We start from the raw sequence: 26,360 nt of genomic DNA, 5'->3' as shown, positions 1-26,360 counted from the left end.
GAATTTTTTCCATTTTATAACCAATTACATAACTACGTATAATGTTGGCTGGTAGATTGGTGGAAGCATGTTGCTACATGAGGAAACTTGCACTGAGGGACTCCATTTATCAGTCTGTAATAGAAACAATTACATTAATTAGATTTCCCTCACTTTCTTCCTTGAAAACAATATTACTGTGTCAATTTGTTCAAACATCTTGGTTGAGCCCTCTGATGGAGACTGAACGCTGCTTCCTTTTTGCCTCTAATTGTGTGTGTGTACCAGGCAGAAGTCACAGTCACTGTTAGAAAGTCATCCTTTTGCTCTGTCCACCCCCATTTTTGCTGACTGGTATTGGTGGTAACTGACTCTGCCTGTGCCCTGGGCTCTGCTAACCAGGTCCAGGGCCAGTGCTCTGAATTAAAAAGTACATGTAATTGGATACACTCACAATTGGCCACAACCGACTTTATAAGTCCCTAGAAGATAATTGGGCCAGGGGATTCAATCTACCTCTAATTCCCTAGTATATATTAGGGCATGGAGGTTTAGAGACACAGTGGTTTCTTGCACTTGCGTCTGTGCCCTACTGTGTGCCTGCTGTCCTTTTAAAGGCAGTCCTGCCTTGCAGCTTGTCTTGTAGAGGAAATTCTTACAATTGGTATTGACAGACCCTATAAGACCCTAGTATAAAATAGGACTAGGGGGTTCAAACAACCTATACGTCCCTAGTATGTAATGGGGCATGGAAGTGTAGAGGACAGCAGATATCCTGTACTTTCATGTGTGCAGTGCTGAGCATCTGCTGTCATGTTATAAGCAGCCTTGCTTTGCAAAACTGTCTTGAAAAGTTAATTGTTTGCAAATTAGACTTTGGTGGTATGGGCACTTTAAAAATTATCAGCTATCTTATTGATACATACCAGGGACCTTCAAGGTCTGCCCTAGATGTCCTAGGGGAAGGGGGATGTAACTATAAGCAGGGACTTCATAAAATATGTTTTATATTCCCTGGTGAGGAAACAACTACCCATTTAAGTTTTCCCCATTGTAGATACTTAACTACATATCCTAACAGTGCAATATTTAATGTAGATATAACTATTGTTAGGTGTTAGAAATGGGGTCTCTAGTTGGCAGAGGAATGTACCTTTTTCCAAATAGGGACCCTTGCTTCTAGTCAAGGTAATGGGGATACACACTGTAGATAAACCCTGCTCACCCCCTGGGTAGCTTGGCATGAGCAGACAGGCTTATCCCAAAGCCAATGTGTAAAGTATTTGTACTAACACTCACAGTAACACAAGACCAAAATGAAAAAAATCCAACATACACAGCTAAAAAATATGACTTTCAAAAGGTTTCAAGAACTTGTACCGTAGAAAACTATGGATAAGTGACTTTTTACCAACGTACCTGTAAATGTGTCAAAGTTCACAAGCCAAACAGCCGCAGCATTGGGAAACAAAGAGATGCAACACTCCTGAGACCTTGGGGAGGCGATGCACAGCCCTGCTGCACTCAGAGGAAGGGTTGCTTCGAATCCGGTCTGTACAGGGAATGATGCGTTCATTCATTGACACTGCCGATGCTGCGCACAATGTTATTCGTTTTATCTATTTTTTTAGTTAATGAACTCCGTTCGGCCTTAATCCGGAGTTTACTACCCCTCACCCTGCCCCTCCCCCACCCCGCCTCACCACCCCGCAGCACTCCCTCCATTAGCCGCTACTGGTAAGGCAATATTTGCCAGGGCTGTGTATGGTTTTCAGTCTGACAATGGTGGGGCCGGACTAGGACAGAGTAGGGACGGGGAAGATGTTGAGCAACCAGTGAGAATATAGCTTATGAGAGACCAGAGCAGCAGTGGGCATGGTGGATAATGGAAGGTAAAACTTGCTATTCTAACTCAAATCCTACAATATTTGTGGAAACAGTTACTTCTCCCAAACATTCCAGGAGGCTTATTTAGTATTCCAATTCCAGTCCTGGAAGATTTTGGGGAAAGTTATACATTCCCAAAGTATTTTTCAGAATGGTTGAAAATCATTTTGAATAGCAGAAAGTGCTGCCCTGAGGTCACAGCTCAGGGAAAAATTAGGAATACCATTTAGGGTCTGCTGGGTGCGCAGTATGGGAGAAGAACAACCCAGCAAGAGGAAGAACGAGTAGAGACAGAAAGAGTGTGTATTTCTAATGCTCAGCAATGGTAGGAGCAGCCCGTTGGGAACAACTCCAATATAAAAAAATACATCATTTTAAAACTTAAAATACAAAAAATTAAATAAGAAGGAAAATATTTTTCCCCATCACTGATTCAGGCTTCAGCTGCTGATGTGACCATTCAAGAATTGGCCAACGCCCCTTTCTGTATAGTATGTTGTCTGGTATGTTGTATGTGTGTGGTGTGGTGTCAAGTGTAGTGATGGCATCAGGGCTTTCCAAGACAGTTAAAGCTTCAAGTAGACAAAACCTAAAAAGGCTGTGTTACAACCTGCTGAATTTATAGTAAGTGCTGGCATGAAAAGATTGTTAGCTAGAAAAATAAAGTAACTAAGGGACAGATGTAGGTAGGCTTTTACCGGTCGGTAACGGCCGAAATCGGCCGTTACCGACCGGTAAAAGCCTTTTCCTCTGTAGGAGGCTTTTTTACTGATTCGGTAAATAAGGAATCAGTATTTAGCGATTCGGTATTTACCGACTCATCATTTACCGATTCGGTATTTACCGAATCATTAAATGAGATGTACGAAGCACTGTAAACAGTGTTTCTGGGCTTTAAGAATTAGTTATTTACCACCAACTATTAGTTGGTGGTAAATAAGGAATTCCTATGTAAATGCATAAATGTGCAGTTACACCTGTGCCATGTGACAGACATACATGCCCTGTATGTATGCCACATGTGCACACCAGCACTAATCAGGGGTGAACAAGGTGTCAAAATGACACCCTGCCACCCTTGACTTTTTCACAATTTTACCGAATCGGTAATTACCGATTCTGTAATTGACATTCAGTCGTATGGGCCTCCAGGCCCATAGGAATGAATGGCAAATACCGGATCGGTAAATACCGATTCGATAAATACCGAATCTTACTGATTCGGTATTTTTTAACAAATAATTACCTACATTGCATTTACTGATTCGAAAATACCGAATTGGTAAAATTCGGTATTTTTGAATCGGTAAATCTAAATTACCTACATCTAGCCCTAAGAGTGATAAAGTCAATGAACTTAAAGTGTGCAGTGGTTGATAATCTAGTTGCAAAAAGTCAAAAACTGAACTTTTTTAATGTAGAATCATGAAAATAAAACATTATTTTAGTGCGACATGCAAAGAAGCATTTAATTTGTTAGAAAACATGTATAATACAAGCACATGTTTTTCTGTCTGTCTCCAAGTACCATGGCATTGAGTTTTTGGGCCTGGACTTTCATGTAACAAATTAGCGCATTCTGGTAGCTGTAGTCCACTTTTAATACAGTGAAACAATGCATCTGAATACAGTGATGTTCAAAGGGGATGTCCATGACTGGATAAAGTGTTTGATATGGATAAAACAACCTGGAAAACTAGGTATGTTATCTGTTAACACTAAAGGAATGAAGGTACTGAATTTCAAACCTACATGTATATCATTGTGGCAGAGAGACCAAATGTTGATTGGGTTTGCAGACTGCACTAAATTGTTGACAACACGCGTTTCATGGAAAAATGGTGAATATTGAAAGGACAGAGACTGTATTATTACATCCCCCAGTAAAAGTTATTTCTCAAAGCATATTTACACCCATCTTTCTCTTCCTTGAATTTGATTAAGTCATTGAATAAATAAGTGAATATAAAATCTGCATCTTTCAACTAGCCATTCCTCCCTGTATTCCTATTGTTACCTCCCCATGTCTGATATCTCCTACCCTCTCGAGATCACTACTTTCGAATTATTTCGTCCAGACCTTCCAAGTAGGTGTCAAGGTTGGCCAAACACTACTTTTTCCTTTTGTGAAAATGATTTCATTCACTTGGCAATTTTGTCACTTCTTCTCTAGATACCCCCCTACTGATCTAACTGTCATATATAGAAATCCGAGGTGGTAAACATCATTTACCCCGCATTTTTCACTCCTCGAAATCTTTTACAATGCAGGGCTTTCCACCACAAACCATTTCAATGCATTCCGCATTACAGCGCCCCGGTGGAGTTTGAATAGTAAATTGCATTGTAATGGACAATGCGTTGTAATGGATTGCGTTGTAAAGCTCTGTGTTGTAAAAGATTTTGCGTAGTAAAAAATGGGTGGGAATGGCACGTGTTGTAAATGCGTCCGAGGTAAAGTGTCATATTCTTCCAAGGCATCCTTAGAGTGGTATGAATGAAACCCTTTGCAAGCAACGAACATAACACTTTTTTGGGGGGGTGACGCCATGTGCTCTTCTGTGTGCAGGGATCTCAGTAGGTATGTTTCTCTGTTTGGGTATGTGCATGGGTGCATCATCTTTGTCAAGGACTGTTATTATGCATTCTCCCTTAAGCAATGTACTTGTCAATATGGTATAAGAGGCATACTCAAATTTCTGTTGGTTCTTTAGTGACTTTGAAATGAACCTAGTCTTTTTTCTTATGTCTCTCACTTCCATTATAGGCACAGACCCTAAATAACATGTTCTCCATCGTCGGTCTACACCAGTAAAGGCAAGTGGACACTTCTGCATAGTTATAAGAAAAGAGGGCACATTTTATGAGAACCTCTCTAATCTGCAAAGTTTGTTTATTAAAGATTTAAAATGAAAAACAAATGAACATTAGTGTGCATACATTTGCATTCACAATACTTTGGCTTGTTTTTTTGGGCAAAATGGTGAGTAGTTGGCATCAATTTGCTTAATCGCTTTCTGCGAGTTAGTGTTGGCTAAACCTTGTTGAAGAACTTTGTGGAAATTGTTGGCTTCTTCATCTTTTAGGTTCCTCTAAGGCAGATGTTTGGAAGATGACAGATGTCAATCACTTCTCATTCATAAGTAACATGCCTTGCTTTCTCTGGTCGCATCATCACTTTGCTTTACTTTTCTTGTGCCAGGCTTGACCTAGTGCAACAACAGTCTACTGCAGACCTTTGACCTTCTGTTGAAGCGACTTGGATCAAGTTCACATGATGCTGCTACCTGACTGGTCAGATAATGGAACAGTGTGGGGTGCTGGATGGTTGTTTGGCTGTGGATGGGAGCGTGGGATGTTCATGCTGACTGGATGATTGGATTGTGGAGCACGGGAAATACAATTTACTGAATTGTAATTTGGCTGTGGGTGGAAGTGCAGGAGGTTCCTGTTGGTTGGTTAGTTAGTTTGTTAGTTGCAGTCAGTTGGTCACTAAACCACTTTGGGGTCCAGGTAGTTGTACTTGAGAGGCAGGGATAAGTTTCTATCTTCAATCTTGGCTGATATCTTGGACAGGCGTTTCTGGAAGGCCTTGATGCACCGTTTGGGTTCTTCCTCTGTAAAATATTCATCCGGGAATGTGCCTAAAGGCTTCTTAAAAAACATAATGAATGAACAGGTTACCATCTCATAAATTAAAAGAGTAGATTAGGCATCAGCAAAGAAAAGCAAGGCACACCTGTGAATACTTTCTACCTGTGCAGGTGAGCTTAGATGATCAGGGAATTTGCATTTTTCTACAAAATTTAACTCACAGAGGATGTTGTTTTCCTATTCCAAGTTCACACTACTGGTCTAATTACTGAGATCAAAATTGGCATGGAAAGCATTACGCTATAATTTCTACCGGTCGTGAGGTCCCTGAATGCACGATATAAAGGACAGAGTATGCAGAATCTTTACTCTGGTGCACCCTTACTGAGAGAGATGAGTCCTAGTAGCCTGAGGGACCCTTACTCAGAGAGATGAGTCCTAATAGGCTGAGGGACCCTTACTCAGAGAGATGAGTCCTAATAGCCTGAGGCACCTTACTCAGAGAGGTGATCCCTGAGAGCCTGAGGGACCCTTACTCAATGAGATGAGCCCTGATAGCCTGAGGGACCCTTACTCAGTGAGGTGATCCCTGATAGCCTGAGGGACCCTTGCTCAGAGAGGTGAGCCCTGATAGACTGAGGGACCCTTACTCAGAGAGGTGGTCCTGATAGCCTGAGGGACCCTTACTCAGAAAGATGAGTCCTAATAGCCTGAGGGACCCTTACTCAGAGAGATGAGTCCTAATAGCCTGTGAGACCCTTACTCAGAGAGGTGTTTCCTGATAGCCTGAGGGACCCTTACTCAGTGAGATGAGCCCTGATAGCCTGAGGGACCTAACTCAGTGAGGGGATCCCTGATAGCCTGAGGGACCCTTACTCAGAGAGGTGAGCCCTGATAGCCTGAGAGACCCTTACTCAGTGAGATGAGCCCTGATAGCCTGAGGGACCTCTACTCAGAGAGATGAGCTCTGATAGCCCGAGGGACCCTTACTCAGAGAGATGAGCCCTGATAGCCTGAGGGACCCTTACTCAGTGAGATGAGCCCTGATAGCCTGAGGGACCTTACTCAGAGAGGTGAGCCCTGATAGCCTGAGGGACCCCTACTCATTGAGGTGAGCTCTGATAGCCCGAGGGACCCTTACTCAGAGAGATGAGCTCTGATAACCCGAGGGACCCTTACTCAGAGAGATGAGCCCTGATAGCCCGAGGGACCCTTACTCAGAGAGGTTAGCCCTGATAGCCTGAGCACCCTTACTCAGAGTGCTGAGCTCTGATAGTCTGAAGAAAAAGTAGTATTCCCCGTACCTTTTCCTTAACAGATGAGTTATGCACTATCAAATCGTTTGAACACGTTCCCACCTTCAACAGAGTTCAGCAAGTAAACCTTTAAGATGTACAGAAGAAGGCAACAAGAGGAGGATTCTGGACGGGACAAATTGTATGCTACCATTGACAGCCTGAACCCACTATATTTCTGGCAGGCCTTACCCCAGAGTACTGAATATGGATAACAAGCTGGGTAAGCCCTTGAAGACCAGGCTGAGAAGAGGGTGTGTATCTAAATTCAAAGTGGGAATATTTGTTTGAATATTTACATCCAGCTCATTTTCATTCACAAAATCTTTGAGATTATGAGGCTCATTATGATGGCGGACGGATCAGTATCCGACCACCATCGAAGCTGGATTGACACCCAGCCAACAAAGAGTCAGCAGTACCACCAGCCATATTTTGATCAGACCGCCATGTAGGTGGTTGAGAAATGCCTTTTTCTACTGAGACATGTGCTGTGGCACGGAAAAGGGCCGTAGCACAAGCTGCAGTAGAATAAGACATTTTTAAATAATCCATGTACCGCATGCCAGGCACCATGTGATGCCTGGCACACAGTGCATTCGTGCTTGGGGGGCACCACATGTGACCCCCTGGCCACTTAGCAGTGGCCCACAGGAACCCTGCTTGGGGCCCCCAACGTTCCTTTCTGACAACCTTTTCATGGCAGTGGAACAACCATAAAAAGGCTGTGGAAAATGGACATTGTGATCTTGACATCATGCCTGAGTAGGCACTGCCTCCATTCAGGATCATGACACCAACTGCTGCCCCGTCAGATCCTGGCAGAGGCGGCGGTCGGACCCTCGACAGACAGACAGACAATGGTTCAACTGCCTGCACCCCAATGCGGCTGGAAGGGCTGTCACTCTGTGGGCCAACACCAGCAACCTGTTGGAGGCGGTCTCACCAGCATTGTGCTGTGCCCCTATGTTACCAAGAATAGATTCTGACAAGCTGCATGATAATTATCGAGGCACCATGCTGAGAGATTACGAAACACTACTGGGTCAAACTTCACCTGTCCTTAACTCTGACATTTTCCAGGACCAAAGCCTGCTTGCAAAGGTTTTATGAAACGTTACAAACCAGTGAGTTGGGTCTGTGTGTATCCACCAATTTGTTCAGAGACAACTACTGTGGGATGACCTCAAACCACCACTCTCAGCTGACTTTCTCACTTGTGCTGCCTTACTAGTGGACATTTCTGTGTTGTAGCCTTCCTTTGCAGGTTTCACATATTTCAGATTTTGAGATCCAAAACTGGGAATTTATAATAGTGATATTTGCAAAAATAAGTGAACCTTAGTTGCATGTATATATATTCAATGAGAAAACAAAAAGTAAAAGTAACGTTACAAGTAGGTGAAATGTTCAGTAACAATGTAACATTTTAAAATCTAAAAAACCCAGAAATCCACCAGTTCTCGCAAGTAACTATAACTAGTGCCATAAGGTAAATATAACTGCGGCTGCCTGGGCTGAATTCAGTCCTGGAAGGGGGGCCATGTACCCACCTCCCCATTTACAATACGCGTGTGCCCCGGGGGGATGGGGTCCCCAGGGCTGAAAACGCCCAAGTGAAGGTGGGGCAGCATGCCCTCCTCCAGAAATTAGCACCGAGCCCCAGAAAATGGGGTCCTCAGGACCAAAATTGGCCTGGGGAGGGGGCCACACATGGCCCTTTCCCCAAAATATAGGTATTTGTTTCCAACAGGCCTGGTCTACCCAGGGGGCTTAAAAAGAAAATAAGCATGGGAGAGAAAATAAATAGACAAAATATGTTTTGAGACCCCCATTTTTTATTAGCCCATGCTTGAAGGATCACCCCCAAACTTTCCATGTGCAAACTAGACAAAAAAAGAGCACCTATGCAAAAAGATTACTGGAGTTTCGTCAAACAATACCCAAGTTATTAGCCACACATAAAATGCGTTTCCTATGGAAACACAATCCTAACTATTACTATGCACACTATCTATATAGATAGATAGATAGATAGATAGATAGATAGATAGATAGATAGATAGATAGATAGATAGATAGATAGATAGATAGATAGATGGATAGATAGATAGATAGATAGATAGATAGATAGATAGATAGATAGATAGATAGATAGATAGATAGATAGATAGATAGATAGATAGATAGATAGATAGATAGATAGATAGATAGATAGATAGATAGATAGATAGATAGATAGATAGATAGATAGATAGATAGATAGATAGATAGATAGATAGATAGATAGATAGATAGATAGATAGATAGATAGATAGATAGATAGACAGATGGATAGATGGATAGATACATAGATACATATATACATATATATTAAGGGTAACAAATATTTATATATTTTGGCAGTTGGGGTTTGCCAGAGGTCCGCAAGCCTCCCCTGACAGTGCAAAATCATAATTGGAGCCCTGTAATTGCTCAAGAGTCCTGTTTTTTTTCTGTGACCATGCACGCTCCAACAAGACCAAAAGGCTCCCTCAAGTCTCGCAAGCACTCTGATTATCTGGCTGTTACAATGTTAGAAATTACATAGCTGCTGTTAATGTTTACTGTGAATTGGAAGTAATGTGTAAATGAAATAACATACCTATATAAGGCTACAGCAGATAGGCATGCTGTTCTACTAGATTTAGAGAGGAGGTGTCTAAAGGAAAACTATTTTGTCTTACAGTATTTTTTACAATGTCACAGGACTGTGGCAGGATCATTAATAGTCAAAAGGAGTAGATGAGTTCTCCATACACTCCATTAGTAGGAACGCATATTGTGGTAGTTGTTTTGTAAGTAAGTGTGTAGGAGCTAAGTACTACTGTGAGTGCTGCTAGCGCTGTTCGTTTTTAAAAATACAATCCTCCTTTTAAAATTGTATTGCACTGTGTTTTTACCTGTGTTGCTGCTACCATTTTGCACCCGGCACTTTGTTCTGACCTGTCCTCAGGCTCGTGCGCTCCGACCCCGGTCCACCACAGCTGACGCTGATTGAGTGGAGGGCGGACACGCATGGCCTGACACACCCTCCTGGCACGTCGTACGTGTGATCGCTAGATGGCAGCGAGTCAGTATTTAACCGGGCTGGAGACAGGCGCGCAGCGGACTACTGTGAGTGCTGCTAGCGCTGTTCGTTTTTAAAAATACAATCATGCTTTTAAAATTGTATTGCACAGTGTTTTTACCTGTGTTGCTGCTACCATTTCGCACCAGGCACTTTGTTTTGACCTGTCCTCAGGCTCGTGTTCTCCCACCCATGTCCACCACAGCTGACGCTGATTGAGTGGAGGGCGGACACGCACAGCCTGACACACCCCCCTGGCACGTCGGACACGTGATCGCTAGACGGCAGGGAGTCAGTACTTAACCCAGCATGAGACAGGCGCGCAGCGGACACACACGACCGGGACCAGGGACCACAACCCCTGGTTCTCGGGAGGGGGCAGCCCGCCTCTATAGGGCCTCGCAGCTAATTGGCCTCAGAGGTATACAGGCATGTCACCATAAACTTAGACCCCCTTTTAAAAAAAATAAATGCCCTCATTTCTCTCTAGTCCTGCACGCAGAGAACCCATATGAGAAGACCCCTCCACCGACACAACATTTTAAAATGCTCCTGCTTAATTGCCGGTCCATGACCAAACATGCCACTGAAATTAGGCTAATCTTGGAGGAAAAGAACCCTGATGTATTTTTTCTGACAGAAACTTGGCTCAACAACTGCTCAGATCCAGTGGTTGTCCGGGCTCTTCCACCAGGCTATGCAATAATGAGGCAAGACCAAGTAACAGAGGAGGAGGTCTCACTATTATACATAGGGACAACCTCAGCTGCCGTGTAAAAGAGGGGTCGACCTGTGAGTGTGAGAGTCTCTCCTTCGCTATCGGGTTCTCACAAACTAGCACCTTCTCTGGGGTCCTTATCTACCGACCCCCAGGTTAATATTGACCTTCCAGAAAATATAGCCAATGCAGTAAGCTCCCTGTCCAACTTCACGGTTCTGGGAGATCTGAACATTCACTTTGATGATGCCTCCTCTTCCAGCACAGGGAAATTTGTTAACAGTCTAGGGGCCCTAGCCCTTAACCTGAAAGTGGATGGCCCAACACACCTCAAAGGTCATTTGTTGGACCCCATTTTCACCAACTCCGACTTAATAGTCGATAGCCCAATCCCTTTACCTTGGAGTGACCACTATCTAATACCCTTTACCTGGACCAGTAAGTGGTCGGAGCCCTCCATAAAAAAACCTGGACGGAATTGGTCCAGGATTCCTGTAGAGTCATGGGCAGACATTCTTAACAACACGCAACCAACATTAATAGGTGACCCTGAATCAGCAAACCTAGAGATTAACGGCTGGCTTGAAGCCTCTTTAGACATGATGGCCCCCAAGAAACTCAGGAGCAATAAAAAGGGCTTAAAAAAGATAGCATGGTACACAGACGGCCTTAGAGAACTTAAAACTTAAGTGTAAACAAACAGAGAGACAGTGGAGGAAAACATTTTCGGAGGAAAAAAAGCAAATCTACAGAGAACCAGTAAAATTGTATAAACTGGAAATCCGAAAAACCCAAGCCAAATACTACGAAACTAAAATTTCCTCAGCCGCCAACGCCCCACGAGAAATGTTTAGGATTTTTAAAACAATCACTACCCCTGCACCACCAGCACCCCCTGTAGCTTATACACTCAAACGCTGTAACGACTTAGCAGAATTTTTCCATACAAAAATTCAATCCATCTACCTAACCCTTCCTTGGCCTACCACCACGCCTATTCTCACCCAGACGGATAATGAGCAATTATCAACCATGTTAGAAGCCTTCCCTCCCATGGGCATGGACTCCCTAATAATTCTTCTGAAAAAATTAAAGTCTGGATCTCCCAAAGACATGGCTACACCTGCCGTCCTAAATCTAGTCTCTCATATAGTCGCCGCCAACATTTTAGAACTCATCAACCTATCCTTAAGCACAGGCAAGGTTCCATCTTCATGGAAGCAAGCCATGGTCAGAGCACTGCTGAAAAAGACAGGAGACGACCCAGATGTGTTCGCCAACTATCGTCCCATTTCTTTGCTGCCAGGAATTGCAAAAATCAAAGAGAAATATGTGAACAGGATACTCTCTTCATATCTGGAAGAGAGGGGCTGTTTTCATTCCACACAAACAGGTTTTAGACCCCAGCAGGGCACAGAGACAGCCTTGATCGCCGTCACTGAGGAAACCAGAAAAATTATGGACACAGGAGGTTCGATGGCTATTATCCTCCTGGACCTAAGTGCAGCCTTCCATACCCCTAACCATCGCCTGCTTATCTCTAGGATTAGAGAGGTAGGGGTATCGGGGGTTGCACTCAGTTGGCTGGAGTCCTTCCTTGTTGGCCGCTCATTCCAGGTCTTTGAGGAAAACTTCACCTCTAAAAGCTTACCCCTGAATTGTGGGGTGCCACAGAGCTCATCTTTGAGCCCCACCCTTTTTAATATTTATATGAGCCCCTTGCCCAAAATTGTTGAGCCCTTTGGCATCCGAATTGTCACATACGCGGACGACACCCAGCTGATAGTATCCCTCAACCAACCGGGACATGATCCAGAAATCTAGCCAATTGTCTTAAAAATATCTCAGCCTGGATGGAACGCTCCTTCCTGCAACTGAATGGAGCAAAAGCAGAAGTAATGCTCCTGGGTAAACCTCTTCCAGAGGGGTCCACTCCTATTTGGCCTAACTGTTTGGGCACCTCACCCATCTCCAATGATCGAATAAAGAGTCTAGAAGTCTGGCTGGACAATAAGCTAAACATGAAATTTCAAGCACAGAAGGTTGCAGGAATGTGCTTTGGTTTGCTCAGGATGATGAGGAAAGTGTTTTCGCTATTAACCTGGGAGACCAAGAAACTAGTGGTCTAAGCATTAATTCTCTCCCGGTTGGACTACGCTAATGCTCTTTATGCTGGATCACCACGGTCCACAATAAGGAGACTCCAGGTATTCCAGAATTGCGCAGCTAGAATGCTTCTGAATATTCCCCGCAGAGAGTCAGCCAGAGCAGCCATAGCCTCTCTTCATTGGCTGCCTGTCGCCGAGAGAATTTCATTTAAAGTCCTCTGCATGACTCATAAGATCATGACCAAGAAAAGCCCGACAATCTTACAGTCAATCATTGCCCCATATCACCCCAATAGAGCTCTTCGCTCTGTAAACAAACGGCTGGCTACTATCCCAAAAATCTACAGGACCAGAATCGGGGGCTAACGCTTCTCATACGTGGCCTCCAAAAGATGGAACACTCTCCCCGACCACATTCGATTGGAAGAAAACAATTTGGCTTTTCGTATGCAGCTGAAAACATTTTTATATCCATCCAGTTAAAGTGGACACTCTTACAACAGGTCCTTAGCGCTGGGAGACCTCAGGGTATCCATGCGCTTTATAAGTGCCTTTTTCATTTCATTACTGTGATGAATAGATAGTTAATTCCTATCCCCCCCTCCCAAAAGTTTCAATCCTACAAACTCCAATGGCATTGTGAACAGTAGAAAGAAGTAGGTGATCTTTGAATATACTCTGCTATGCACACTTGTGGAGAACGTGGAGAAGTGTGGCTCAATGGTTAGAGCGGCAGACCTTGATGCAGAACGCTGGCCAGGGACCAGGGTTCGATTCCCGCCTCAGCGGGATCGGGCTTAAATTCCTCTGACCGGATATTCTCGCCTCAGTGCCGAATCTAAGCATGGGCCCCACGCTGCAACTCTGGGCAATAGCTTGCTTAGTCTCCACAACGGCCCCCGATGCACAAGGGATGCCTGGTTTCACCATGGGATGCCCAGGAGTGGACACCTCACAAGGAAAAGCCAGGAGGGGTTCCCTTGTGGTAGGAGTACAAGCGCCGGGATGCCTCCGGGTTACTGTTCGCGCTATACAAATACAACACATTTACATTTACATTTGTTACTGTATGGTGTTTATCAGACTCTATTTCTGCTCATTGGTTCAAGAAGAGTTGTGAGTAGAGTTAAGGTTCACCCAAACACTCTACTGCGCACACCCATCATCTGAGGTAGAGGTCTGAAAGGAGAGCCCAGTCCCTCCCCATACCTTTTCTACGCACACCTATCAGTACAGAGGGACATCTCAGCAGAGAAGCTAGTCCCTCCACACACCCTACAACACACCTGTCATCTGAGAGAGAGGTGTAAAAGTATACTGCACCCCCCCCACAAACACTACTATGCACAACCCTCATCTAAGAGATTGGGCTCAAAGGAGAGGCTAGCCAATCCATACACCCAACTATACACACCCTTTATCAGAGAGGTCTCAAATGAGATACCAGTTCATCTACAGACCCTACTATGCACACATGTCATCAGAGAGAGGTCTGAATGGAGAGCCCAGTCCCTCTCCACACCCTACTGCACACACACATCATTACAGGGAGAGGTCTCAGCAGAGAGGCTTGTCTCTCACACACCCTACTATGCACATCCGTTATCTGACAGAGAGCGCTGACAGGGGAACAAAGTCCCTCCCCACACCCTTCTGCGCACACTTATCATTACAGAACGAGGTCTCAGCGGAGAGGCCAGTCCCTCCTCACACCCTACTATACACACCTGCCATTGAGAGAGAGGTCTGAAAGATAAGCCAGGTGTCTCCCCACACCCTACCATGATGAGGTTATAGCAGAGAGGCCAGTCCCTCCACACATCCTGCTACACACACCTGCCATCTGGGGGAGAGATTTAAAAGGAGAGTCCAGTCCCTCTCCACACCATGCTATCTGCACCTATCATTACAAAGAGAGGTCTCAGCAGAAAGGCCAGTCCTTCTACACACCCTACTACACACACCTGTCATTGCAAGAGTAACAACACCTCAAGAAAAGATTGCTGGGGACGTCTTGAAATCAGTTACAATACCCAAGCAAATAAACAATATCTATTAAATAGTTTTCTGTTTGTTCAATCTCACACAGGTTTTGCAAACCATATCCTGTTTTGTTAAAAGAAAATAATTTTATTTTACTAGATGTCAGAACACAACATATATTATAAAGTCATTCTACCATGCATACACCCTCAAACATAATTAATTTGCTTTAAAAAAAAAATTGAAATTCACTGAAAAAGCCAAGGTTAAAGTAACATTATACTTAGGTGAATTTGTCATTGTGAACATTAACTTTTTGGGTTAGAAAACATTACGGAAATTGAACAGTTATTGTTGAAAGTGCTACATATAACATGCACCCCTGCCATGCACTGCTTATGACCTCACACATGACTTCACTCATGAGGTGTTCTATGACATCTCAAATGACATAATTAATGACGTCACTAATGACATTATCGTGGTGTGGCCAAGTACGGACTGAAAATGGCTGCGTAGTCCGAGTGCTCCGTCGCCCGTTTTAGCCCTCAACTATCCTGAGACACTATCAGTGACACCCGACTGCAGCCCCTGAAGTCGGAATTATGGAGGAGCCCAACCCGCCAACTCCGATGCATGGTTTTGGCGGATTTGAGGAGTGATCGCCATCTCATAGCTGCGGCCTTCACTGTGTCCCGAGGCCGGGACCCACAGTGGCAGAGCCTCCCACTTTAAGGCTCCGGCTGACCCACCTCTGCCTGGTGGTGGCGCCGCGGCACAGGGGGCCGCTGCGGATTTTCACCACAGACGGTGCCCAACCCTGCCCTGAAATCTGAAGACGGTGGGAGCATCGACGCACGGGTGAGAGTAGGGGGGTCTGCGCCGCAGAGGGAGAGAGCGTGCCAGCCGTGATAAACAAAATGGTGGTGGCGCGAAGTGCGCAGTGAAGCCCCTCACTCCACCTGCTCCACTGCGGCCATACCCGCATATCTACACCCTGCAGCAGCCTGGGCTGGGGCTCTCCATCGGCGGTGCACAGCAGCCTGGCGATAGGCGGCCCCTCAGATCCGTGGGGGTTCCCACCATAGAGACAAGCAGAGCGCCCATTACCCCATAACCGGGGTACTTTGGCGATCTGGAAGCACAGCGGTTGAAGACTGGGACGCGCCGGCTGAAGGGCGGCCATTTGCAGCGGTGCGCCCCTACCTGCAATTACCCCCCTGCCTGCTGCACCGGTGAACTGACCCCTCTTGCCATCTGCGGCCTGTGGCCCATGTGGAAGCCTGAAACTGAGGCCCGTGGCGGCGGCTCTCCCAATGGGCGGCCCCAGAAATCCTGCCGATTTGCGGCGATTACGCCACAACTCTATGACGATATTGAGCTCCGCTGATAAAGTGTGTGCGAGAGGAGGGAGTCACACGCATAAATGCCAGAAACAGCGTTTGTGACCTCGTTGAAATACAGTGATGGCGTCAGTCAGCATACCAACTTGAGACCATATGAGGGGTGCCAACCGTTAAAACCCTAACGGCTTCTCTGTCCCTCTCGCCGAGATCTCCCCTGGGCCACACCCCCCTACATAGTGTTTGAGTGGTCACCTGTACCTTCTCTTCCCTCAGGCATGATCAGGAGTGGACTGGACTGCTGCTTTTGGCTCCAGTACTCAGTAAGACTCACCCCACAGGATTGGGGGACCCCTTGGCCGGAGGCCCCTCTGTTCTCTCTATTGGCCTTGGCTTAATAAATTGTAGTGACTGGGATCGTGTGCAGGACTTTCAGCACCATTCTGACTACGCCTGTACTAGAACACACCACTTCTTCGCCCAACTGCCCCCAATAACTGGCATCAATTTGTGGCTCAATCTGCTGCTATAATGGAGCACACTAAGGGAACCGGTGCCAGGGGACCGAAACCGGTCCAAACCAACAAGCTGGATCGGTACACGGTGACCAAGGACTCGCAATAGGGCCTCCCATCTGACGAAACAGCACAGGGATGCCGGGGGGAAGGAGAGCCTGAACTCTCCCTCAAAGACGTCATGGAGGCCATCACAAACATCAAGACCTCCCTGGACTCAGTGGCCATTGATATTAATCTCATCAGGGCCGACATGGGGAAACTTAACGAAAAAGCAGGTGGAAATCACAACAGCCAGCTTAGTGGGTGATGCCGCGTAGTTGCAGAGGGAGGACCATGAACTGCAGAACTCCCGGAATCTCACAAACCTCAAACTGGATGACTACGAAAGCCCCCTTTGTCACAACAATCTCCGAATCATTGGGGTTCCAGAAAAATCGTAGGCACAGTCCCCGGACCTGTCTGTTGAGGACCTCATCCTCAAAACACCTGAAACCTAAAGGTCTCAGTAAATTTTTGGGGATCGAGCGGGCTCACAGGGTCCCGGGCGGCTGACCCAAACCGGGCACTCCCCCGCGCCCCATTTGGCTCCAAAATTCCAGAGCCAGCACCCTTCTTCGATATAAAAATGCAGATATCTCCTTTTTCCCTGATTTCACGCAACGAGTACAGAAGCAAAGGAGATCCTTCCTATCTGTTAAACACAACCTGAGGGAAAGGGGCCTGAAATACTCGATGCTGTTCCTGGCACACCTCCGAGTCGAGGTAGAGGGGAAAACATGGTTCTTTGACCGACCAGAAGCAGTGGCAGAGTGGATTGACTATCAGGGGGCAAAAAACCCAGCAGAACAAGAAGCTATGCGAACAATGGTCCGGCCTGAGGTAGACTCTCTGACAACTCTCGCCTTTTTGAGAAGTAACACTTGATGCAGGGCGGGTTGGGGGAGGGGGATGAATGTAACTGTGCCTCACTTATTAGGGTCTGCCATTTCATCCATGACCTTATGTTCAATGATCAAATAGGTGTGACAGTGATGTAATGTAGGGCAGGACGCGGAGCCCACCGCCCCCCCCCCCCCCCCCGTTTTTTCTTCCTTTGAAATTTTCAGGGCGACAGGCACTCTGCAAGTTTTTGATGGGCAGTTTTGAGCTCAGAGGGCAGGGCAGTGGGGTGGGGGTAGTTGGGATGGGAAACTTTCTTTATCGGTTTTGTGTTTTTTTTTTTTAATGGTGCATTCTCGGTCGACGGCCGGGGGCAATTGTGGCACGTAACTTGCAGGACAATGGGTGTACAGCGTAACAAGGAAGTCAAAATCTTAAGTTGGAATGTTAACGGGTTGGGGGAAAAAATCAAGCATAGTATAGTATTGCAATATTTCAAGAGACTTGCGCCAGACATAGTATTGCTTCGGGAAACTCACCTCATTGGTAACACTTGCAAAGCAATGCACAGATGGGGTTATTTGATGGTAGCACATGCGGGCTTCGCCTCAGATTCCAGAGGGGTGGGCATCATGCAAAAGAAGTTGTTCCCCCTATCACCCACGTTCACCCATGTAAACGATTGTGTCAGATATTTTGGTATTACGGGCACTTGGGAGGGCCAAACTATAACTTTTATGTCATTAAATGCACCCCCTGGATTACAGGCCGCAACATTTTCTGACCTCAGCACAGTTCTCCTGACTCTACCGGAGGGGAACCTTGTGCTTGGTGGTGACTTCAACTCCATAATATCAGGGTCACTGGACAGGCATCCCCCTCGCACAATTCCCCACACTGCACATTCCTTCTCTAGTTTTCTGGAAGCTATGGGATTGGTGGACGGTTGGAGAACGCACCACCCCGACAAGATTCAACACACTTTCCACTCCACGGCCCATAATAGTTGATACCTCTTGGATTATGTAATTGTCCCTGCCCCACAAGTTACAAATATCCACGAAATACGACACCTAGCTAGGGTCATTTCAGACCACTCCCCCCTTTGGGTTCATATTGTTCTTGACCACTCCCAGACGGGACACATTGTCCCAATCAATCCCTGGTATCTAAAAAGTCCAAAAATACATAAGAACCTGATTAAATCCATTGACAATTACTTTTTAGAAAATTACCACACAGCTGACTCACCATAAATGCTATGGGAAGCCTTTAAAACGGTGATCCGAGGTGAAGCTCTCTAATAGCGGGATCCAAGAAGGACAAGCTAAAAGACATCTCTGATGTCGAGCAAGAGATTTATCGTCTCGAGCAGGACGTTAATTCTTATCCGTCACTGGGCGCACTGCATATCCTGCGTCTCCAACAGGATGAATACAGGGCGCTAGTCACTGACCGTGCTAAACTGCTGGGACAGATTTGGCGAATTTGCGACTGGGGAGACAAGGTGGGGACATTAATCACCTGGCTGGACAAAAAGGAACATGCTAGTAGACTTGTCCCGGAACTATATGACGCTGAGGGATCCCCCATTACAGACCCTCAAGACATAGCCGACTGCTTTTGCGACGCACTTTCGCACAGTCTACAGTTCTGTTGCGCCGTATGCAGAGACGGACTCTTCCAAACTCTTAAGAGACATCACCCTCCCAGTATTATCAGTCAGCGACCGGACGTTTATGGACAGCGCCCTCACTACTGACGAAATAGTGACTGCAATCCAATCACTTCAATGTGGTAAGGCACTTGGCCCAAATGGCATCCCGATCGAACTTTACAAGCTTCACCCGGACAAATTGGCCCAAAACCTGAAATTCATGTTCGAACACAGCCTAGAACTGGGGTCACTCCCCCAGACCAAAGAATCACAACTATTCATAAGGAAGGGAAACCTAAAACCGACTGTGCCTCCTATCGCCCTATTTCATTACTTAATGCAGAACCTAAAATCTTGGCCAAAGTGCTTGCAAATAGGCTGCTCAAGGTGATATGTGAGCTGGTACACCCGGATCAATCAGAGTTTATGCCCAGGAGACACACTGCTTTGAATCTGCGTAGATTACATGGGGTCCTGGCTGGGCGCTGACAATTTGTGAAGATGCCATCATTGTCCCCCTTGATGCCACCATGGCATTCAATACAAATGAATGGCCTTACCTCTTTGCTGTACTCACAAAGTTGGGATTTGGGCCGAGCTTCAGCAAGTGGGTGCGCCCATTGTACAGCCTCCCTACGGCACAGGTAGTTGTGAATAACAAACAATCGGGAACCTTTCTACTTAGTTGAGGGACCCGTCAGGGATGTCCCCTCTCTCTCCTGTTATTCGCCTTGGCTCTTGAACCCCTAGCGGCTTGAGCTTGGATTCGTCAGGACGCGATGATTCGAGGTCTGCGGTGGTCGGCAAATTGGGAAGATTGAATCTCCCTATATGCAGACAACATCCTTCTATATCTTACATCCCCCAAACGGTCTCTTATTGTTGTATTTGACATTTTGGCCATATTTGGCAGGGTCTCTGGGTTCCGTATTAAATGGCAGCAATCTCTCCTATATGCCCTCAGTGGAGACCCCCCCGTTACCTCAAAATTGCCCCATTCCAAAAGTTCCAGAAGGATTCAAATGCCTGGGTATATTTATCTCGCTTGATGGCTCACTCCGATATGCCCGTAACCTTTTTCCCCCATTGCAGAGGCTCATGCGCGACATCACAAACTGGAAATCACTTCCTTTATCTTTGCTGGGAAAGGCTGCTCTCTTTAAAATGATGATGTCCCTGCCCCGCCATCTCTATGTCATGCAAAACTCGGCCGACCCTGTCCCAAATTCATACTTCAAAGAATTAGAAGGGTTACAACGGGACCTTCTGTGGGATGGGAGACCACGTATTGCTTTATCAAAACTCATGCTTGGCTCGTATGATGGGGGCATCGGCTCGCCCAATATCAAGAAATATTATTGGGCAGCACATGTCATAGCAATTAACCATGGTACCTATGGCCGGCCGTACGACCCGCGGTTCAACATGGACCCTTCCAAATGGATCCTTCACCCGCGTCCTATACTCTAAACCGAACAGGTACACACTTACTGGTCCTACTCACCACACAGTCAAGATATGGCATTCAGCTACTGCGTCACTAGGTAGTGACAATAGACTGACTCTTGTCATGCCCTTGTGGAACTCTCAGAGCCTGCATGACCTGTGCAACTCCAAAGGCTTTGACAAATAGGATCTAATTGGCATCTCCCACATTCGAGACCTCTGGGACAAAAATGACGTGAAGACCTTCGACACCCTTCAACGTCAGTATAGGATGGCGGAGTTGGAGCGCTTCCGTTACCTGCAAATCCGACACACACTGCAAACAGCACTGCCCCGCAACTCCTCCCCACTTGACTATTCCCCTTAAAGGACAGATTACTCAACGCCCACCTGCCTGAAAAAGCTATCTCTCTGACTTACAGAAAACTCCTTAACAGCATAGACGATCCCCTACTGTCCCTATGGGAGAAATGGGTCGATGTCGGGTTTGAATTAGACGACGAAAACTGGCAGACAGCAGTCTCCTCCCCCAAAACCGTTGCAATCCCAGCAAACCTCCGCCTTGTGCAACTAAAAATACTGCACGGAATTTATATCACAGGCCCCCAACTGACACACATGGGTGGTCCATCAGACGGGTTCTGTAGGAGGAGATGCACCCACATGGGCACATTCATGCACATAATATGTTACTGCAACCAAAATCAGGAATATTGGCACAAAATTCATGACATAATGAGTGAAACACTGGGAACTGTAATTGAGCCAGAGGCCCTCGATGCCTTCTCAATATCTGGGAACCCACCTACCTTAATACACACACTGTACAATGGGTTATGCTGGACTGCATGATTGCTAAGAGAAACATCGCACAACTCTGGGGTGCGCCACAAGGTCCTAACATTGCGGAATGGAAAAAAGACCTTGATTGGTGCATGTTGAGGGAAAAGACAATGTTCGTAGCCCGGGGATGTCCCCAAAAATGGTCTAAGATTTGGGCTCCATGGAATGAGTATCGGGGCATTGTATGTGTTCCCCCCTGAGGCCCTGATTGTGAAGATTCCCCCTCCCTGTGATTTCCAAACTTTATCCTCCTGTATCTGTACTTATTTTGAATTTGCTGTGCTCCCCATTATTGATCTATGTGGAATTGTACCTCTGTGTCGAGTATGTTTAATAAAAACGATTTATAAAAAAAAACTAATTACATTATCCAATTTCGTTTTCTCACATATTGCTGTATAAACTGCTATGGGTTTACACATAGCATAGTTTACATTAACAATCATTCACAGATATATGGGAAACCTGCGTTGTGTATGGTGTTAAATGTGTATTCAACTGCTCAGAGGCTGCCAAAATAGTGAATGCCACTTCTATGTGTATTCAACTGCTCAGAGGCTGCCAAAATAGTGAATGCCACTTCTAAAACAAATGCCCTCCTACAGACAGATTTTATCTGTATCAAACACCTGACACACACCAAAATTACATTATATCATTAGAGAACTGAGAACTGTAAATAGTGCATACTCTATAGAGAGATTTTACTTTATACTACATTGTTTGTAAGCATGGGCGCAAAATCCGTTCCGCTCGCGGATTTTGTGGATTATCGGCAAATTCGCAATCCGCGAATTCCTGCGAATTTGCCAAAAATCCGCAAATCCGCAAGCGGAACGGATCCAGGGGGCAAAAGTTCATGCTTCAAGCTTGTGACTATTTTAGAATGGCGCCGGCAAGCTGCCAGCGCCATTCTAAAATAGTTACTAAGTTAGCTTCAACAGGAAGCACTAATAGAAGCAGGTGCTCGAGTTTAACTGAATTCGAGCACCTGCTTTATTTTATCTATTAGTGCTTCCTGATGAAGCTAACTTAGTAACTATTTTAGAATGGCGCTGGCAGCTTGCCCGCGCCATTCTAAAATAAAACAGGAGAGGGGTAGAGGGCAGAAGGGCACAACAACGAGTGGGGCAGAGGGCAGAAGGGCACAACAACGAGTGGGGCAGAGGGCAGAATGGCACAACAACGAGTGGGGTAGAGGGCAGAAGGGCACAACAATGAGTGGGGCAGAGGGCAGAAGGGCACAACAACGAGTGGGGCAGAGGGCAGAAGGGCACAACAACAAGCGGTCTCGCACAAAAAAACCCGCGAACATGCAAAGCGCACCACGAACACGCAAATTGCCCTTCGAACACGCAAAGCGCCCCGCAAACACGCAAAAATTAAAAAATCCGCAAATTCGCACAAATTCCCAAATTTTGCGGATCGCGAATTCGCAAATCCCAAATTCGCGGATCGCGAATACGCAAAATTCGCCCATACTTAATTGTTTGCCAACACTAACATTTCGTAAGAAATACACCACAGACTATTAAATATCTACTATCTGCTAAAGAACAGTTCACACTCTGCAACAGCTGTCAAAAAATACACTGCTAAAAATACCTATTTTACCGATTTGGTATTAAAAAATCAGTATTTCAGATGTAGGTAAGAATTCGGTATTTTTTACCGAATCCTTAATATTCCTTATTACCGAATGGGTAAGTGCGATTTGATAATAAGGAATACCTACCCATTCATTCCTATGGGCTTGGAGGCCCATAGGAATCAATGTGAAGACATTCTGTATTACTGATTTGGTATTACCGAGTTGGTAATACCGGGAGGTGTTTCAAGGGTGCCAGGGTATCCAAAGGACACCCTGTTGCACCCCTGAAATGTGCATGTGTGCACATGTGGCACACCTGAATGCCCTAAGGGCATGGATGTGTGCCACATGGCACTTCTGAAAAAGTAAGAAAGTGCTTTTAAAGGAATTCGGTAATTATCACCAAATTGAAGTTGGTGGTAATTACTGATTCCTTAAGACCCAAAAGCACTCTTTTATGTGCTTTCTACATTGCATTTAAGGAATCGGTATTACCGATTCCTTAAATGCAAGGCCAATAAGGAATCAGTATTAAGGAATCGGTATTTACGGATTCCTTATTACCGATTCCTTCCCTACATCAGGAATGGCTAAATACCGGTAGGTAATGGTGAAATTTACTGAATTTCACTGTTACCGACCGTTATTTGGTTACCTACATCGGGCCCTAAACCTTCTACTGCTTGCATCGGTCATTCTAGTGAAACAGCCACTACAATACACTCTTAATCATGCAATACATTTACCAAGCAGTTTTTACGACACATTAGTCTTTACCATGCATGCCGCTACTATGCTGATACCTTTACCACACATGTTATTACCACGTATGCCTTTACCATGAAATATTGACTTAAACATTTACCATGTATACCAGTACCATACATAATTCGGTAAGTATATAGGTAGGTTTGTAGGTAAGTATGTTTTTAGGTATATATTTTACTCGCGGTATCAGACAAGGGTGCGTTTTAACACCTTATTTTCCCTTTATATGAACACTATAGACTATTTTTGACAAAATTTTGCTGCAGATGTCCTGAAAGTTGGAATACGCCCCATGCCAGATTTATTATATGCAGACGATGCTGTCCTAATCTCCAGGCCAGCGAACGGTCTGCGACTTTTAATAGATAATTTCATTTCTTTTATGAACGAAAAAGTCCTACAGCTAATTTAAAGAAAACATTTGTCATGACATGCGGGAGTAACAAATCTAAGAATAGACACCACCATGTGGGCGGAGTTACTATTAATAGAGTTTTATCTTTTTCATATTTAGGGATGCTTTTTAATAGGAACGGCTCATGGAACGCAAAGATTGAATCATCCAACATGAAATTTTTGAGACTCACTGAGAGTGTTTTTAGATTCTCTGCGAAATTAGGAAATAAATCTATTCGTGAAATCCTAACTTTGCATCAGATTTAATGTGTCACAGGGGTTTGCTATGGGGCCGCAATCTGGGGGGGAGCTAACATCACCTCCCTACAAACCCAAGAAAACAACTTTTTTAAAAGATTGTTGGCAGTCCCCAAGGCTACAGCTAACTATATAGTTCACAAAGAATTGTCTGCCCCTTATCTTAGTGACAAGATAAATATGGCTGGTTTGACATTTTGGAGAGAGATATGGGCAAAGAAGGAAACTAGATTTACTCAAGATATAATAATGGATTCCTTAACTTTAGACCATAGCCGGAAAATACCATGGTTGGAGCATATTTGTAACCTATTAACAAGCAGTAAAGTTGAAATTGATAAAAAAGAACCCTTCATCTGTTTTAGAGCTTGGTAAAAGCGACCTGAAGCTCAAATATCTAAACGTTATGGAAAACGAAATGAATAGGGCTGCTATGAAAAAACCTTGTGTGGTCTCTTACTGCGAATGTCTACTTACAATGACGTTAGAGCCTTATCTGGCACTGGCAAGAAACATCCAACATAGATTTTATACAACTAGATTAAGGATAGGGACATTACACTTTTTATTTGCATTCCCAAAAATGGAAAAATGGGGCCATAAGTTACCAAATTGCCCGTGTGATGGAAAAACATCTCAATCCACGTTGCATTTTATTCTTTTTTGTAGTTTTTATAGAGGTATCCGGAAATCAATTTTAACGCCCTTTTTTATCGAATAGGATTTTTAATTACAAACAAGCTTTTAATTTTATTTGTAGTCTGGGAAATTTAAAAATCATAAACTCTGTGATCCGATATGTACAACTTGCAATTAGAAAAAGAAAGGACTACACATATCTGCAGACATTACTATATAAAAAAATGGATGGAAATTGTTAGAGTCTCTCACTTTTAGTACCTAAAACGCTCTTGCCCCTCATGTAATATCATGTACCTATGATTTCTTATACTGACAAGACAATGTATTAAGAAAAGCTTCGGCACTATGCACTTTATATAACCTTTTGCACTAAATAAGCACCAACACTTCTAATTAGAATGAATTACCGCGTAGAAATTGTTTGTGTAACAACTTGAATTGTTTATAATGCCAAATGGCTGTTTTTCTTTTATATATTGTGTATGTACTCATAACTTCTTAGTGTGTATAAATATAACTTGCTTTTAATGGCTTTTAATTATGATGATGTAATGTAGGAATGATTTTATTTGCATGGTATGCTTTTATGGTGTTGTTTGCATGCACCAAATAAAGCCGAAATTGAACTGAATTGACTTAAACATTTACCATGTATACCTGTACCATACATCCTTTGGTAAGTATATAGGTAGATTTGTAGGTGAGTATGTTTTTAGGTATATATTTTACTAGGGTGTAGATTTATATTAACTATTTTAAACATTATTATTAATGGTTTTAATGTATTATATATAATTTATAAAGAAACAATCCTTTAGGAATGGGATGCTTGGATAAGAAGGGTAATGGGTGGGGAGGTGCATTAATACTCATGTATTATTTTATGACCTGAGTGTTAATGTATAAAGATTACATTTTATGATATTTAAATTATTTTTTTTTTTAAATAGTTACAGGACTGTCACACCAACCTTTAGGAATAGGATACAAGGGATTTAGGAGCATTGTAAATAAATGTCATGGTACTTATAGAGCGCACTGTCACCAGACGGTCACCTTGCGGTGTCGCCTATTCGACTTCCTTGCAATGATACTCATACCGCTGTGGAACCCCTCCTGGCTTTCCCTGCGAAGTGTCCACTCCTGGGTACCCCCAGGGTGAAGCTAAGAATACTTAGCGCTATTGGGGTCGGTGTGGAGGCTAAGCAAGCTATTGCCCGGGGTTGCAGCATGGAGCATTGAGTGGAGAAGTGTATTAGTACCCTTGTATTAATATGAATACCTGATTATTATGATCAGTTTTGAATAAAAATGTATTATGTAAAATAATAATAATAATAATAATA

At 44.6% G+C, this 26,360-nt stretch overlaps 1 protein-coding gene across 1 annotated transcript in view; it reads right to left on the bottom strand.

The window, feature by feature from the left end:
* Positions 1 to 4,742: 4,742 nt before the first annotated feature.
* Positions 4,743 to 26,360, bottom strand: part of LOC144798609 (hydroperoxide isomerase ALOXE3-like) — a 413,185-nt gene continuing 391,567 nt past the window's right edge. The window contains exon 14 of the mRNA XM_078669567.1: positions 4,743 to 5,520. Within this exon, the coding sequence (XP_078525693.1) occupies positions 5,359 to 5,520 (162 nt within the window). The 3' untranslated portion in view covers positions 4,743 to 5,358. The remainder of the gene's footprint in view (positions 5,521 to 26,360) is intronic.

The sequence above is a fragment of the Lissotriton helveticus genome, chromosome 12 (assembly GCF_964261635.1).
Source record: "Lissotriton helveticus chromosome 12, aLisHel1.1, whole genome shotgun sequence".
NCBI lineage: Eukaryota > Metazoa > Chordata > Amphibia > Caudata > Salamandridae > Lissotriton > Lissotriton helveticus.
The sequence above is the reverse complement of the archived record's forward strand: the minus strand, read 5'-3'. Positions and strand labels throughout refer to the sequence as shown.